A 14490-nucleotide genomic window follows, 5' to 3' on the forward strand; every position below is an offset into this window, starting at 1 on the left:
TATTTTTTGAAAATTATAAGGTTTATTTTGGTATATTTCTGTGGGTATATTTGATCGAAAAATCCGCGGTCACACTGACTGAATCCTACTGAAATTTTTAAGTTTTCTTTGATTTCTTCCATTTTCTTTTCCCAATAAAACCTCCGATAGAATCTGATCAGCTCCAGTTTGTTAAAGAGTGTTCGAGTGTTCTTGCGTTTCTTTCGATTTGCGCCTTGCGTTGCGCTGTCAGGTGCTTGCAAGTATTTGTTTGAGGCCGTCTCGATATTCGCGCGGGAATTGTAATTTCTAAACTTTACAGCTAGAATTGTTCTGGAAACGTAGCGTCTGGTTGGATCTTTCATTGAGATTTTCGAGTACTTGAGTGTTTTAGCTTTCCCTTCGCAATTGCATTGCGCGCAGTTTGTAAGTGCTCGAGGATGGCTCCCATATCACCCGGCTAATTGTGTTTTCTTATTCATTCTAGTTTGAAATTCAAGTAAAAGGCTTTGCGGACGATGTCCAACGAGGCGACCGGCGTTACCATCAAAGAAGAGGCACAAGTTCCGGTAGACACGAGCAGCGGTGCAGAGGTTTGTGTGTAGTTGTAATTGTGCATTTGCTGTCGAGTGCCGTTATGTTGTTGCCTGTTGCTGTAGAAGATAGAGAGAGACAGGCAACAAAACAAACGGTACAATACAGGGTGTATGCATACAGGGTGTCGCATTGCACGTGTTCGCGCTCTGTTGAGTTTTTTTATTCGATTTTTCTTTCAAAGTTTTAGCCCTCTCTGCTGTGCATTCCATGAATTATTTATTCTAAAATTCTTCTTTGTTGCTTTCTGTTTGTTGCTCTTTCTGCAGGCAAAGAAACCCGATAATCAGTCGGAAAAGGCCGAGTCTCAACTTGCTGGCGGCAGCGTGTCGCAAGCCGAGTCGAGCGACAGCCATTTGCAGCGTCTGCAAAGTTTGCGCAAGGAATTGAGCTACATCAGCGAAACGGATTGGATGTACGAGAGTCTGGACAAGAAGCCGCAACAGTAGCAGACACGAAAACAAGATGCTGTCAGTATTGCGCAATTGGTTGCAAAGGGACGAGCGGGAGCGCGAGCGAAAGTTGGACTTGATTGAGCGGGAGAACAATTTCTTGGATCACGAGTTGAGCGAGGAGCAGCAGCAGCAGCAGCAAAAGGGAGATTCGTCCTGCATGCAGAACATTATCAAAAGCAAACAGGAAATGGACAACAGCACGTGGCAGGAGGCGGATGACAAGTCGTGCTCGAGCCGGCAGGGCGTCATCACGGAGCTGCACAGCAAGGGCGGCGTCATCGATACGTACATTCCCTTCGATGGGCCAGCGTCCGATCACATCTACCATCAGCTGGTCAAGGGCTCGGTGGTGGAGTATCTGGCGTACAAGAAGGCCAACGAGGAGTTTCTCAAAGTGGTCAAGATACTGAAGGTGATTGAGCAAGGCTGGGGAGAATCAATCACCGATTCAACGGTAGGACCCGACCTATAACTCCCCTGAAGCACTCTATGAGCCATTCCCTTTCCAGATAACGGCAGCTGTGGAGTCCTTGAAGCTTGAGGACTCCACATACTTCAAGACGCAGGAGCGCATCGTTCATGGCATGGTCATCGAACGTCTGCAATCCACAATCGAAGTGGACACCAGCTCGGGCCGTCAAAAGTTTGATCTAGAAAACGTTGAGCTGACTTTTGTGCCCAAAATGGGCGACTACGTGACACTCGAGTGCGCCGTGCAGCTGGACGATGGCTATGTGGACAAACAGGGGGAGATCCTCCAACTGCTAAAGGTTTTTCCCACGCGCATTCTGTCCAACGAGAAGTACAGGGTGGAGCGATGTTTTCCCGAGTTTGCAGTGCTCGGCGAGAATGCGTATTTGCTGCGCGAGAATTTCCCCAGTGGCACAGAGCTGCATATGGGCGATTATGTGCTGGCGGATCTCATTGAATGTGTTTATGTAAGTTGGCTGTGAAGTCTAGCCCCTGCAAATCCTTAATCTCTATTCCCCTTCAGTCCAAATTCACGTATCGCGCCATCAAGGTGATGCCGCAGGAGAGCAACTTTCTGTCCATGAAGAAGGAGAAGACCTTCTCGGGCGATCGGCATGTCATCATCACTGGCGCCACTCGCTTCATAACCACAGAGCTGTGGGAGAAGCACAAGATTACTCTGAAGTTGCAGAACAATTCAAATCGCAAGTTGGAGCTGCACGAGGTGCAGCTGGATCATGGCCATGCATCGCAGATTCGCGTGATTGAGCCGCTTACCAAGACCTGCCTAGGGATTGAGGGACAACTGTCGGTTATACTGGAGGTGGAGGCTCGATGCATTGGCGAGTGGGCGGAAAAGTACACACTGGACTTTATGAAATTTAAGGTTGTGCGCTGCTTCAAGATCATTGCCTGCGAGACGCAGAAGGAGGCCGACGATGCCGAGCGACGTCTGCTGGCGGCTGAAAGTTTTGTTGTCTCTGGCAGATCGGAGGCGCAGCGGAATCGCAGCTATGCCAAGAACGTGTGGGCCAACACATTGGATGTGGTGCGCGGTGAGAGCGGACTTTGCAGACAAAGATTTGTGCTTACGCGCATTGGCAACTTCGATGTGCCGGAGAGTCTGCGCAATGTCTATCTGCGGGATTGCCGGCCAACGGAGGTGCTCGACGACCTGGAGCGTCTGTATCCGTGCTCGACAGAGGCCCTGTGCATGGCCAACTATGTGCAGCGCTTTCGATTCTTTTTGCATTTGGAGGAAATTGAATTTTTCGTTTGCATTCGCAACTTTGACAGGGACAGAGCCCACATGGAGCGCGATGGGGAGTACCTGTCGCTCACAATTGAGAATCTCGCGGAGCGTCGGCCCTCGCTGGTCATCGGGGATACCGTGTGTGCCATCAATCCCTGGAAGGATGTCACCTCGGACAACAAAAGCTACTCGGGCTGCATACACAAAGTGCTCTTCGATCGAGTGCTGCTAAAGTTTCATCCCAACTTCCAGGAGAAGTACAATGGCGAGGACTACCGCCTGGAGTTTTACTTTTCGAGATTCTCGCTCAGGAAGCAACATCATGCCATCAGTCAGGTTGTCACCAGCCTCGGCGAGCAGTTTCTCTTCCCCAGCAAGGTGACGAAGCGCCCCCATCCGCAGTTGCATGTGCGCCTCGTCGATGGGGAGGACATGTATCTGTTCGACACGAAGCTGGAGTGGTACAACAAATCCCTCAACAACATTCAAAAGCGTGCCGTTTTCAATATTCTCCGTGGCGAGGCCATGAACCTGCCCTACGTGATCTTTGGTCCACCCGGCACGGGCAAGACCGTCACCCTGGTGGAGGCTGTGCTGCAGATGGTGCGAAATCTTCAGAGTTGCCGCATCCTGGTGGCCACACCCTCAAACAGTGCTGCGGATCTCATTACCCGACGCATCATTGCCAGCAATGCACTGTCCCCGGGCGACTTCGTTCGCATCGTTTCGCACAATTTGATCGAAAAGGAACTGATTCCCACCGAGCTGATGCCCTACTGCGCCACCTTGGACGTGGGCATCGATGGCAGCTCTGAAGATAATGTAAGTCCATCCCATACCCGATCCCACTTTCTAATTGTGAATTCCTTGCAGATGCTGGTCACTGAATCGGGTCTGAAGCTGCGCTGCAAGTGGAAGTTTATGGGCGGCCATCGCGTCAGCATCGGCACCTGCGCCACCCTGGGCAACTTTATGCAAATGTCATTTCCGGGCGGGCACTTCACTCACCTGTTTCTGGACGAAGCGGGTCAGAGCACGGAGCCAGAGGCGTTGATGCCTGCGGCTCTGCTTTCCAAGGATCGGGGTCAGGTCATTCTGTCCGGTGATCCGCATCAGCTGCAGCCCATAATATTAAGCAAGTATGGACGTAACTGTGGCTTCGATCTCTCCTTGCTGGAGCGCTTGCTGGCCACTCAGCCGTATGCCAAGGACCTGGTCGGGTACCCCGAAAGCTCTGGATACAATCCCCTCGTGCTGACGAAGCTGCTGCACAATTATCGCGCCCTGCCCTCGATCATGGCCACGTACAGTAAACTCTTCTACGACGATGAACTGATTTCAATGGTTTCAGAGGAGAACTCACGAGAGCGCACGCTGTTGGGCAGAGTGCAGCCCGTGCTGGGCACGGGAATGCCGCACAATCATGGTGTCTGCTTCGTTGGCATTATGGGGCAGAATATGCAGGACAGGGACTCACCCTCGTGGTACAATCCGCTCGAGGCCAGAGAGGTCTATCTCATGGTCATCTCGCTCTATCGCTGCGCAGTGACGCCCGATCAAATTGGCATACTGACACCCTACTCGAAGCAGGTGAAGACGATAAGGGGCCTGTTTATGGGCACAAATGTTGCCATGCCGAAAGTTGGCTCCGCCGAAGAATTCCAAGGACAGGTGAGCATAGAGGAATCTATTAAACATTTAATGCCTTGATAACCCCACCAGGAACGCGACATAATGCTCATTTCGACTGTACGCTCCTCGGAAACGCTGCTCGTCAAGGACGCTCACCTGTCCCTCGGATTTGTGCGCTGCCGCAAGCGTCTGAATGTGGCAATATCCCGCGCCCGTGCCTTTTTGGTTGTTTATGGTAATCCCCATCTGCTGAGCGTCGACGACAATTGGCGTCATCTCATTACATTTTGTGCTAACAACAATGCCTACTTTGGCTGCGAACTGCCCCAATCTTTTGTGCCAGACGAGTCCGATGGGGAAGCTGACGATTCCTCCGACTCTTACCACGAGGTTAGCGACTCAAGTTTATACTAATAATAATAATATGACAACTGCAGTTACATACCATGTAAAAGCTGTGCTTTTTTCTTTTGTTACATCAATTAGTAGGAATAAAAACATTCTGAGAACGAGTAAACAAAGTCTTTGTGGGAAAATGTTGGATGACTTATGTATGTAGCTGTGTGTTATGGCTGCATTGATTTTGTAGGAGCTTGACGTAAGGTGGCTCATATAAACATTCGATTCACATCGTATCGTTCTCTGGCTGAGCTCTGGAGTCTGTAGACTTCATGGGTATTCTAGCTGTGCGGATCTGAAGTAATTTCATCCATCGGAAGTAATTAATTTCGTCTCTAAGAAAATTTAGTTTGAAAGCCCTGTCTAAACGGGACTGCGGCAGATTGTTAGCATTTGCATCGTTGTGTTGCTTCCGCAGAAGTTCATAACTGGTTAATTGATCTTGGTCTGCCTGAATGTCAAGCCTCTCATGGTATTTACTTTACTCTGCAAACTATTCCACTACTTTTAAAGTAGTTTTAACACCATTTTGCGTATGTATTCTCTTGAACTAATATAATTGGCAAAGCAGCTGCGCCTTTTAAAGAAGGCTTAATGCGTTGCTGTTATTGTTCTGCCGCTGCCAACAGTCTGGCAGCCTTGTTCACAGATCAACAACATACGCACACGGCGGTCACATTGACAGGAACCGTTAGAGCGGCCATGTTTTTCTTGTTGTGTTTTTCGTAACAAAAAAAACAGAGACGTAAATCTGAAATTTTAACGATTTTGTCGAATACATTAAAAATAAAGGCATTTTAATGCAATCCAATCAAATGGCACAAATCGCCATCGAACAGAATACCTTTGCACTCGGAAAGCAAGGTGCGCAGAGCAAGGATCAACTACAAATTGAGGTTCGTGGCTGCCAAATCTATTTTTTTATTTTTTTTGCACTGCCAACAAAAATTACCGTACTTGCAGCGTGTGTGGAAGATGCACTGGCTCACTGACTATGCAGACGACATATTCGTGAACATGAAGGAGGCAGAGATGCGGCGCCGTCCCATATATTTCAACTCGATGCAGCTGGACGAGCGTCCCCGCCTGGTGCAACTTTGCAACCTTGCCGCACGCACATGCAAACTGAATCGCGCCACAGTGCATTTGGGTAAACGTTGGCGAATATCTTGTTATTACTATTGATACTCAAGCATCTGATCTGCGCAGGTATCTACTATATGGATCGCTTGACCGACTACTTTACGATTCGGAGCGACAAATTGCAATTGCTGGCGCTCACATGCCTGCACATTGCCGCCCAGATCGAGAACACCGATGCGAATGTGCCGCGCTACAAAGAACTGAATTGCCTCATAAGAGAGGGCTACACGCCTTTCGAGTATAAGGTGGTGGAGCGCAAGGTGCTGACCCACCTGAATTTTGAGCTTATGCGCCCCACCACGGCCAGCTTTACGGAGTTATTTGCCTGCTCCTTCCTGACGCGCGCCGATTACGTCAGCTACAATGCCTTGCTGGAGAACGGGGCTGCTGCCGGCGAAGGCATTCAGTACTTGCTGCCGTACGACAGTTTTGAATCAATGCTGGCGGCCTTGTCACATCTGCTGCTAAGCTTATCAGACTGCACATTGAGCAGTAAGCATCGAGTGAATATCCCATAAATATCGTTCAAGCTTCTCTCTCTTCCTTTCAGTTAATAGTTTTGCCAATGTGCGACCTTCCTTGTTGGCTGCTGCCTGCATAGCGGCTGTGCGTCGTCTAAGCGGACTTCAGCTCTGGTCACAGTATCTGACCAAACTGACATCGTACACGCAGGAAGAGGTTGAGCCTTTGGTGGCAAATATCAGAGAGTACTATCACTGGTACCAGGGGCTAAACACCTCCACGTCATACGTAAACATGGGACCATCATCGGCGGACAGCATTAATCCCAATTGGTCCACACCGGACTCTGGCATAGAAGAGTCAGTGGTCGTAATGGAAGAATTGGTGACCGTGGAGTATAATATAATCACTGTGGAGCTGCAGGAAACAGCTTCAGGCTTCAATATAGATCAGGAAGAGCTGCCACAGCCGCAGCAACAGGCTGCCCCAGCCTGTGTAGAGCTGCAGGAAAAGGCAAAGTCGCAGGCATCAAAAGCAATGGTCATGGCAGATCTGCGACGTGCATTCAAGCGCAAGTCCAAGGAAATATATAGTCAAGAGGAGCCGCAGGAACAGGCTAACTCAAGTGCAGTGGACATGGCCGAGCTGCAACGTGCACTCAAGCGAAGGCTCATCGCAAAAAATTGCCAAGAACAGCTGCAACCGAAACGCCAGCAATGATAATAACTTTGGATTCGGTAATATTTCGGTTTACTGAAACCCAAACAAAAACTCAGGCGCAAGCGCATTGAAACAGATTGCCAAGCAAGTAGATTGAGAGGTCTAGAAGCATTTAAAATAATTTAAATGAATATGCTGGGTGCCATATTATGACCATAATCGTAATGCTTATAAATATACACAAAAACACACATTAATATATATTCCTCGTTTATATTTCATTTAATGCATAATTGGAATCATTTCTTATCAAAAAAATATTACACACACACACATGCCAATCAGCTAAAAATCAACAATACAAGAGTTATTATTAACTAAAGAAAAACAGTTTTCTAGGCAACAAAATAATGCACAAACAAGTCGAGAGTGGCAGGAGGAGACATAGACGGAGGAGTAGGAGGGAATTAAGGAATGATCCATTTCAAAAATGCTAATACTAAAATAGTAAATGGAAAAAAGAACTGCAGCTGCTAATGGGAACTCCCACAATGCAGCTTCAGTTGTTAACATTAAATTATAATTTTTTATTGCTCCCAAAAGGGAAGAAAAGTCTTCTAGCCTAATTTCAAATGCAAGAATGTCCGAGAGAATGTAGAGACAGAGTGGCAGGGGGGGGGGGGGGGGGGGGGGGGGGGGGGCGAAGGGAGAGAGGGTACTAACTATGTCACTTATCTGCCAGCCAACAATAAGAAACGTTTTGAAATTTACAACATTTACAGGACCAGCGGAGGGGCATGGCTGATGCTGCTACTGCTGCTGCTGCTGCCTCATCGCTGCATGTCGCGTCGCTTGAGCACATCGAATATGACATCGGATGAGTTCTGTTTGTTGTTCAGATCATTGCCAGACTCATCCTCAGAGTCGGTTTGCTCCAGCAATGGCACCGTCAACGTCGAGTGAGATCTCACATGAATGCCAGCAATGGAATTATCCGCACCACCACTGCCAGCAGCTCCACCATCATTGAAATTATACTCCGCCGAGAGGTCGTCATGGTCGTTGTCCAATTGCAGTTCCTTGTGCTGCTTCTCCGCTTCGGCCATGGTCGAGTATTTGTGCCACAGATGGCAGGCAATGCCCGCGAGGCAGACAACCAGACCCACATAATTGATGGGACTCAGTTGATCCTTCTTGAGCGTGACGGCCAGAAATAGCTGGCAAATATCCTTGAATATGCCCGCTATCGAAAGCGTCAGACTGGAGGTTTTGCACAGCACCAAGAACTCGGTGAACTCCATAAGAAACGCGAGCAGTGCACCGAAAGTTATTCTGGCAATGGCCCACGTTATTTCATCCGTCGTGTACACCTTCAGATGCTCCGCCACAGCGTACAGCTTGACACCTGCAAAGGAACAGAGATTAGTCAGTGGAACTCGCAGGCGGAATTAATTCATTACGCACCTTCAATGCCACAAACAAGCGGCAGTAGGGAGGCAATCATCCATGGCTGCATGTAGTAAATCATGTCAATGGGATTGTGCAGTCCCAGCTTTGATTTTTGCATTATAAACTGTGCAAAACTCCAGCGCAGGCCGCTGCTCAGCGAGGCGAACAAAATGAAAAAGAAGCCCAAGGCATTGAACTGCGTTGACTTGTAGGTAAACATCACCAGGCCAGCGCCAATGAGGCCCACAATAGACACCAGAGACCAGCTCTAACAAAAGGGAAAAAGAGAGTATAAAATATAAACACTCCCTCTTGTAGAAAGACGCACCTTCTTTTCCAATCCTAAAGCTATGGCAAACAGCAGTATAAACACTATCGTGGATGATTTGGTCATTGTGTACAGCGATATGGGCACCAGGGCCAGGCCCCAATTGGAGAAGCCAATGTCAATGGCACTGGCCACGCCAGTGGGTGCCATTTTGCGCAGTGCCACACGCCAGTCCAGCTGCACACGCGATCGGCCCACGCGCAGCTTGTAGATCTTGCGCACGAGGGCGGCCAGAATGAATTTCAGTATGAGGTGATACGTGACAATGGTGAGGGGGAAGGGCATCTCGCGATTGATGTCCGTTTGGTAGAAGGTCAGCATAATGGAGAGCGCCAGATAGGCCATAATAATGACCAGTGTGCCAATGGCCATCTGCTTGATGCGCGCATCTGACTGACGCGCCATGATCTTCTCCTGTGCCGACGTGGCTGCAACGTCACTGCCGCCTGCTCCAATGCCGCTACCTATGCTACTGCTGCTGTTCACGTATTTGAAGTTGCTCGCCAGTCGTCTATCTTTGCCATTCTGCAGCGTCGTAGTTGTCGCCGTCGTCGTAGACGTTGTCTTCTTGCCCAGTTCGATTTCCTCGCAGTCATCGTCATCGGCTCCGCTGCTGCTGCCAACACCGCCAGAGCAACCGCCGCCACCCCCTCCACTCTGGGAATTGAGGCGTTCGTACTTTGCGGCCACCATTATCGGTGGGTTTTGTGTGTTTTGCTGGCTGGGCCACAACGTAAGAAGTTAACAACAATATAAGACCAGTCTAAAAGACAACACACAGCCGATAATTACTCACATTACGTCTTCGTCGCTGCGCTATCTGGAGAGTTTATGGATCCATCCATATGTTTGTAGTTTGTGCAATTTCCCGCGTCCCGCTTGTGCCTGCCGACCCCACTGTCTGTTATCTGCGTAGGTGGCTCTGACTGTGACTTGTTGTGGTTGTCGTTGTACTCTTCCGTTTCACCAATCAAATAAATGGTTTTTACGTTTTCATTTTTGTTCATCCAATCCGTCCGTCCGTCCGTCCACTTGCTGCCAGCTGTTTATACACAAATCAACAACATATTTACGGCGTATGGAAATACCCTATTTGTTTTTATTAAGGTTTAAACTATTTTTTCCAAGCTGCTATGATCACTTTCTCCCGTGTTGACATGTTTTGTTTATATATTTTATCTATTAACTTATTCAAAATTGGCTACAAAGTGTTCCCCGCTACGATGAAAAAAGGGGTATGGACAACATGCAAAACGGACCAGAAAGCGCAACGCGTGCCAAGAAAAACCCACCCAACTCCCAAAATAACCTGAATTTCATGGCACATTGTTGCTCAAACTGGGCGAGGTGCGGGTCGAATTTTGGCAACTTTGGCACATATCGATATATCAGTTTGTAGTGCGATAGCATTTTAATTAATATTTATTTACTTTTTATGTTCGACTGCAACATACAAAGAAACAATTTCATGAACATGGGCAATTGCCACCTCATAGGGCTTTATTTACACATTAAACAAGCTGTTTTTTTATCACTGTGCGTTTAAATAAATGCATTGTGTATTAGGGCTTGCAATTCCATCATAATTAAATGATTATAACAATAAATTGATAGTGCGGCTGCATGCCAGCTGCTTCGTTGTGGCGCCATTTGGTTTTGTTTGCTGTTTAGGCATTATTCAACTGCTTCAGTACAATAGGAGCTGCGGATAAGACCAAAACGAGAATGAGTACACACATTTTACATAATTTTGCAGCTGGAAAATCTTACCCAGCCGGATGGCGGCAATGAGGCTGCCGAAAATGATGAAACTGAAGCGAACCTCGGATGCCACACGCTTCTGCTCCTCGGCAGGATCGGGTTGAGCTTGTTGCAGGCGGAACATGATGCGCAGGTTAAGGTTTCTGTAGAATATTCCTAATTATTAACAACAAAATGTGAGAGAATGTTATCACTCTTGTTTTCTTGCACGTGCCTGATATCGATATATCGAAACTGTAGTAACTACCTGCTTGGGCTAATACCCCTTCCAATACAGTGTTGTAGGTAGTTCCGTTATGACGCACCTTCTTGTACTAATACAACTTGCATATTTAACGTTTACCGGTGGAAACATAAAGTTGTAGAATCTCATCATTTTAAGTTAGCGCTATTATTAATTTCTAAAGGAGCCTTGAAATCAAAATTTTAACATTTATTAATGAGAATATGGTAGACAACTGCCAATACCACCAGTTGGCAAGCAACAAGTAGCCTTATGACGAAACCACCACCTGACATGTTTTATGCTAATTTATATTGTGTGTTAGTTTTTATTTTGAAAACTATTTCGTAAGCAGTGTCATAAAGGAAGCAATCTGCATCGAAATCCTGGCAATTTGCGACAAAATTCAAGCAACATGATCTACAACGGCAGTGTTTCTCTCTCTCAAACTCATACAATATAGCAAGCATGGCATTTGAAGAAGAACGCGACGAGGCGGGCTTGAAGTTGGGTGCTGCCGGGCTTTTGCCTCGTTGTCCATACCTTTTTGCACATTCCCTGCGCTACAGTAGTACAAAAAATGTCCTGGGAAGGACACTGGACCTTGCTGCCTCAATCTTTCTCGGGCGCCGCCGCGGACAAGGAAAAACTCGCGTAGTTTTCGATTCCACCACCGTACACTGTAATAATTTCGTCGTTCAATCGTTAAAAATCGAAGAGCAGCAAGAAATAATCACAACAACAAAATGCGGTGCAGTGGCAGAATATGAATGAAACTCACACAGGATTTCCCCTAAACAAAGCTCTGCACAACAGCAAAAGTGATAGAAAAACCAACAAGCGGGCGTGAAGTATCCCCAGCACCAAAAATGTCGACCATTGTGGAACAGGTGAGAGAGGCAAGCTTCCTTATAGAGAGGCGGAATGCACGTTACAAATCAAATTAAAGTCAAATGAAAATCCAATTGGAAGGAGGCCGCTGCTCTTCCCATTGGGTTTTTCTTACATAAATGAATGAAGCTTATCAGCTATTAGGCTGGTATTTTGCCTGAAAGACCGCCTGCCGACTGCGTAACATTCAGTGTCAGTGTATGGAGGCAGCTTGTGTGTGTGTGTGTTTTGATTGTATTTGCGTGTATGTATGAATATGTGTGACTGAATGAGAAGTGTATCTGTGTGTGTGTGTGTGTGTGTGTGTGAGAGTGTTTGGCTGCTTGTTTTTTGCATGGACACATTACCATGGAAACAGCATGTCTCGAGTACTTCCTGACGCAAAAACCCACCGAACTGCTTTCGATTCGACAGTAAAATTCGATTAATTTCTAATCGGCAGACTCTGTGTGACAAGTGCAGACATGTCTCACACACACAAACAAGCTTTCACGTACACCGAACATGCACACCAACGGACAAATATAAATAGCTGGCATTTTGCAAACGGATTTCGGTTCCATTCACCCCCTACCACCCAATTCATTCCGATGAATACCACACTTGGACGCGATGTTGCATGCAAATTTGATTTGCTCTGGTATTGGTTGGTGTTTGGTGATTTGACATTTTGTGGCACAGAAAGTCCTTCAAAACAACACACTCTTTCCGCCTTGCAATGGCATTTCAAGTGCAGTCACACTACCATTTGATTGACTTGACGTCACGGAATGAAATGTTTCTATTTCTGGCTTAGTGTTTGTCTGAATGATAATTTAATGAAGGGTGAAGGTGAAAGAGAAGTATATTTTAGCTAGGATTTTATTACCTTAATCAATAGTTCAATTGTTAAATTATCTTTTGCTTGAAAATCAATGCCTAGCCTTGACTTCTGCCCAGCTATAGACACACACTTGGAAAGTGCATTGCCATTTGCAAGGCAAACCTTGAACTTTGCCTCAAAACTTTACCCAATTGAATAAAGTCTTTAGAGCTCTGCTGCCAAAAATCAGCTTTAATCAAATCCTCACCGCTGGGAGTCGTCCCTGCACAAGTTGAGTTTTTCCTGCAGGAATTTTCCTTATAGCCTGTCTGCTGTCGCGTCTCTTCTCTGTCCTCTGTCCTCTGCCTCGTTCTCTTCTCTTGTCGCTGTGGCTGTCAAAGTCAGTGGAACTTTTTGTTGCATACTTTGGCAAGAGATGCGCGCATGTAGCGCGAGTCATTACATTTTATAGACTTTATAAGAAGTTTCGCTTATGCAGTTTGCTCGAAACTTTTCACCTTGCCCGCCGAACATCTCCATACATACGCAAATGTATATCTTTTGTACTTTGCTCAGGCTTTTGGCATTGTGGTGAAAAAAGATAAACATTTCTGCAAGGTTTTCCTCTCGTTTTATGGCCAAAGCCATTAAAGTTTGCTTGTGGGAAATGCGTATGGAAAATACTCACAAAACAAATTGAATACTCTCTAAAGACTGTTCTGTCAGATCTGTTCATCTCTGATCTGCTGAACTTCAAATGAAACATTTTTTTGGCCAGACCTTAATGCGAGGCTTTAATTTATGCCACCGCAAAGGCCAAACTCCTGCCGTATATATATAAGCCAGATATATAACATAAATATATAAAAGTGGCTGCCCCGTCAAGTGCAACTATGCCGGGCTGCCACCCCTTTCTAGCCGCCATAGTTGCCATTACGTGAGAGGCTTTCACCTCCTTTTTGCCACCCATTTCCTCGAGGTTTTTTTGTGCGCCATTTTGTCAGAGCATAAATTACAACTTCGGGCATACCTGCCCCAGGCCCGAGGGGAGAGGAAAGAAGCGAAAGAGAGAGGAGGAGAGACAGGATAAACAGAGTGTGTGGCAGGTGAGGCAAAGGGCGAAAGTTGTGGGGCAGAGTAGAATGGAGAGAGAGAGAGCCTTTACAGTCTGTTGCTGCTGTCAGTGTCGCCGGTTGTTGCCAGCTTACATAATGTTAATGATGCTGCCCCTAGCCGGCAACACAGAGAGAGAGAGAGAGAGAGAGTGTGTGTGTGTGTGAGAGAGAGATGGCAAAGGGGAAGCTCGTTTCATGCCGTTTGCCAAAACAAAAGTCAGACCCAAGAGTGTGGAGAAAGGACGAGTGGGGAGTGGGACAGTCAGCTCGTTGTGACCTCCGTGTGTACAATGGCCCACTCTCTCTCTCTCTCGCTTCAGTCTAGTTTACAGGATCTGCATCCTACGGCATCCTCTAGTATCCTCCGTGCAGTTGTTGTTTTCGGTCCTTTTTTTCTAAAGCTGTGCCCCAGGATTAACCGAGATGAATGGATATTAGATAGAAGTTTAGGTTTAATAGTACTTTGGATGAATCGGAAATACCTGCGGACATATAATGGATACGAAATTGAAGATTGCTCATCAGAGATAATTGGTTTTAAAGTAGAGATTTCTAGAATGGAATCTACCGAAGAAGTGGCTACAATATTTCTTTAGTATAAATATAACCAACAGATAATAGTTTGCATGGTTTATAAGAGATTATATGGGTTAAAAAAGGTTTAAAATTTACGCTGATCAAAGAACTAAGAGAGTTTTCCCATTCAAAGAACGGGAATATCCTGCCACTTGGGTTTCAAATGTGTTACTCCAAAGATTGTTGGAAATTTCCATGAGAGCTGCACGAATGTTAAAGGAATGGTCCATGAAAAGTCTTTAAAAATATAAAACTGCTGTAAAAAACCATCGGAATATATTCTCAAAAAATGTTTATT

General features: G+C 46.5%; 6 protein-coding genes across 12 annotated transcripts in view; 4 read left to right on the plus strand and 2 right to left on the minus strand.

Annotated features, from left to right (window-relative positions):
- The first annotated feature begins 71 nt into the window (after positions 1 to 71).
- Positions 72 to 1050, plus strand: LOC117589051. Of its 2 annotated transcripts, none has more exons than XM_034280679.1 (3): positions 72 to 405; positions 467 to 572; positions 840 to 1050. In XM_034280679.1, exons 2-3 carry the CDS (start codon positions 498 to 500, stop codon positions 1020 to 1022), a joined length of 258 nt encoding a protein of 85 aa, XP_034136570.1. In that variant the 5' UTR covers positions 72 to 405; positions 467 to 497; the 3' UTR covers positions 1023 to 1050. The 2 variants fall into 2 exon arrangements, with proteins under 2 accessions (XP_034136570.1, XP_034136571.1); XM_034280680.1 differs by having other exon boundaries at positions 75 to 405; positions 843 to 1050.
- Positions 1015 to 4900, plus strand: LOC117589050 (probable RNA helicase armi). The gene is made up of 5 exons (XM_034280678.1): positions 1015 to 1482; positions 1538 to 1966; positions 2023 to 3573; positions 3625 to 4422; positions 4474 to 4900. Exons 1-5 carry the CDS (start codon positions 1039 to 1041, stop codon positions 4795 to 4797), a joined length of 3546 nt encoding a protein of 1181 aa, XP_034136569.1. The 5' UTR covers positions 1015 to 1038; the 3' UTR covers positions 4798 to 4900.
- Positions 4901 to 5487: 587 nt separating this feature from the next.
- LOC117589139 (cyclin-J) lies at positions 5488 to 7411 on the plus strand. Its single transcript, XM_034280827.1, has 4 exons — positions 5488 to 5678; positions 5746 to 5932; positions 5992 to 6417; positions 6476 to 7411. Exons 1-4 carry the CDS (start codon positions 5583 to 5585, stop codon positions 7105 to 7107), a joined length of 1341 nt encoding a protein of 446 aa, XP_034136718.1. The 5' UTR covers positions 5488 to 5582; the 3' UTR covers positions 7108 to 7411.
- Positions 7412 to 7759: 348 nt separating this feature from the next.
- LOC117589138 (solute carrier family 35 member C2) lies at positions 7760 to 10007 on the minus strand. Of its 3 annotated transcripts, none has more exons than XM_034280826.1 (4): positions 9621 to 10007; positions 8825 to 9537; positions 8512 to 8764; positions 7760 to 8452 (listed from the first exon to the last, which is right to left on the minus strand). In XM_034280826.1, the coding sequence occupies exons 2-4, from the start codon at positions 9515 to 9517 to the stop codon at positions 7878 to 7880; spliced, it is 1521 nt and encodes a 506-aa protein (XP_034136717.1). In that variant the 5' UTR covers positions 9518 to 9537; positions 9621 to 10007; the 3' UTR covers positions 7760 to 7877. The 3 variants fall into 3 exon arrangements, with proteins under 3 accessions (XP_034136717.1, XP_034136716.1, XP_034136715.1); XM_034280825.1 differs by having other exon boundaries at positions 8825 to 9541; XM_034280824.1 differs by having other exon boundaries at positions 8825 to 9545.
- A 347-nt stretch (positions 10008 to 10354) lies between these two features.
- LOC117589033 lies at positions 10355 to 10798 on the minus strand. The gene is made up of 2 exons (XM_034280661.1): positions 10595 to 10798; positions 10355 to 10526 (listed from the first exon to the last, which is right to left on the minus strand). Exons 1-2 carry the CDS (start codon positions 10707 to 10709, stop codon positions 10492 to 10494), a joined length of 150 nt encoding a protein of 49 aa, XP_034136552.1. The 5' UTR covers positions 10710 to 10798; the 3' UTR covers positions 10355 to 10491.
- A 694-nt stretch (positions 10799 to 11492) lies between these two features.
- Positions 11493 to 14490, plus strand: part of LOC117589021 — a 39803-nt gene continuing 36805 nt past the window's right edge. For 3 of the 4 annotated variants that reach the window (XR_004574186.1, XM_034280647.1, XM_034280648.1), the window contains exon 1: positions 11493 to 11698. Coding sequence is in view for 3 of the 4 variants with exons in the window: in XM_034280647.1 (XP_034136538.1) it covers positions 11678 to 11698 (21 nt within the window). In the remaining variant the exon portion in view is untranslated. The remainder of the gene's footprint in view (positions 11699 to 14490) is intronic. The other variant, XM_034280649.1, reaches the window with a different exon arrangement.

This window comes from Drosophila guanche, unplaced genomic scaffold (genome assembly GCF_900245975.1).
Source record: "Drosophila guanche unplaced genomic scaffold, DGUA_6, whole genome shotgun sequence".
In the NCBI taxonomy this organism is placed as follows: domain Eukaryota; kingdom Metazoa; phylum Arthropoda; class Insecta; order Diptera; family Drosophilidae; genus Drosophila; species Drosophila guanche.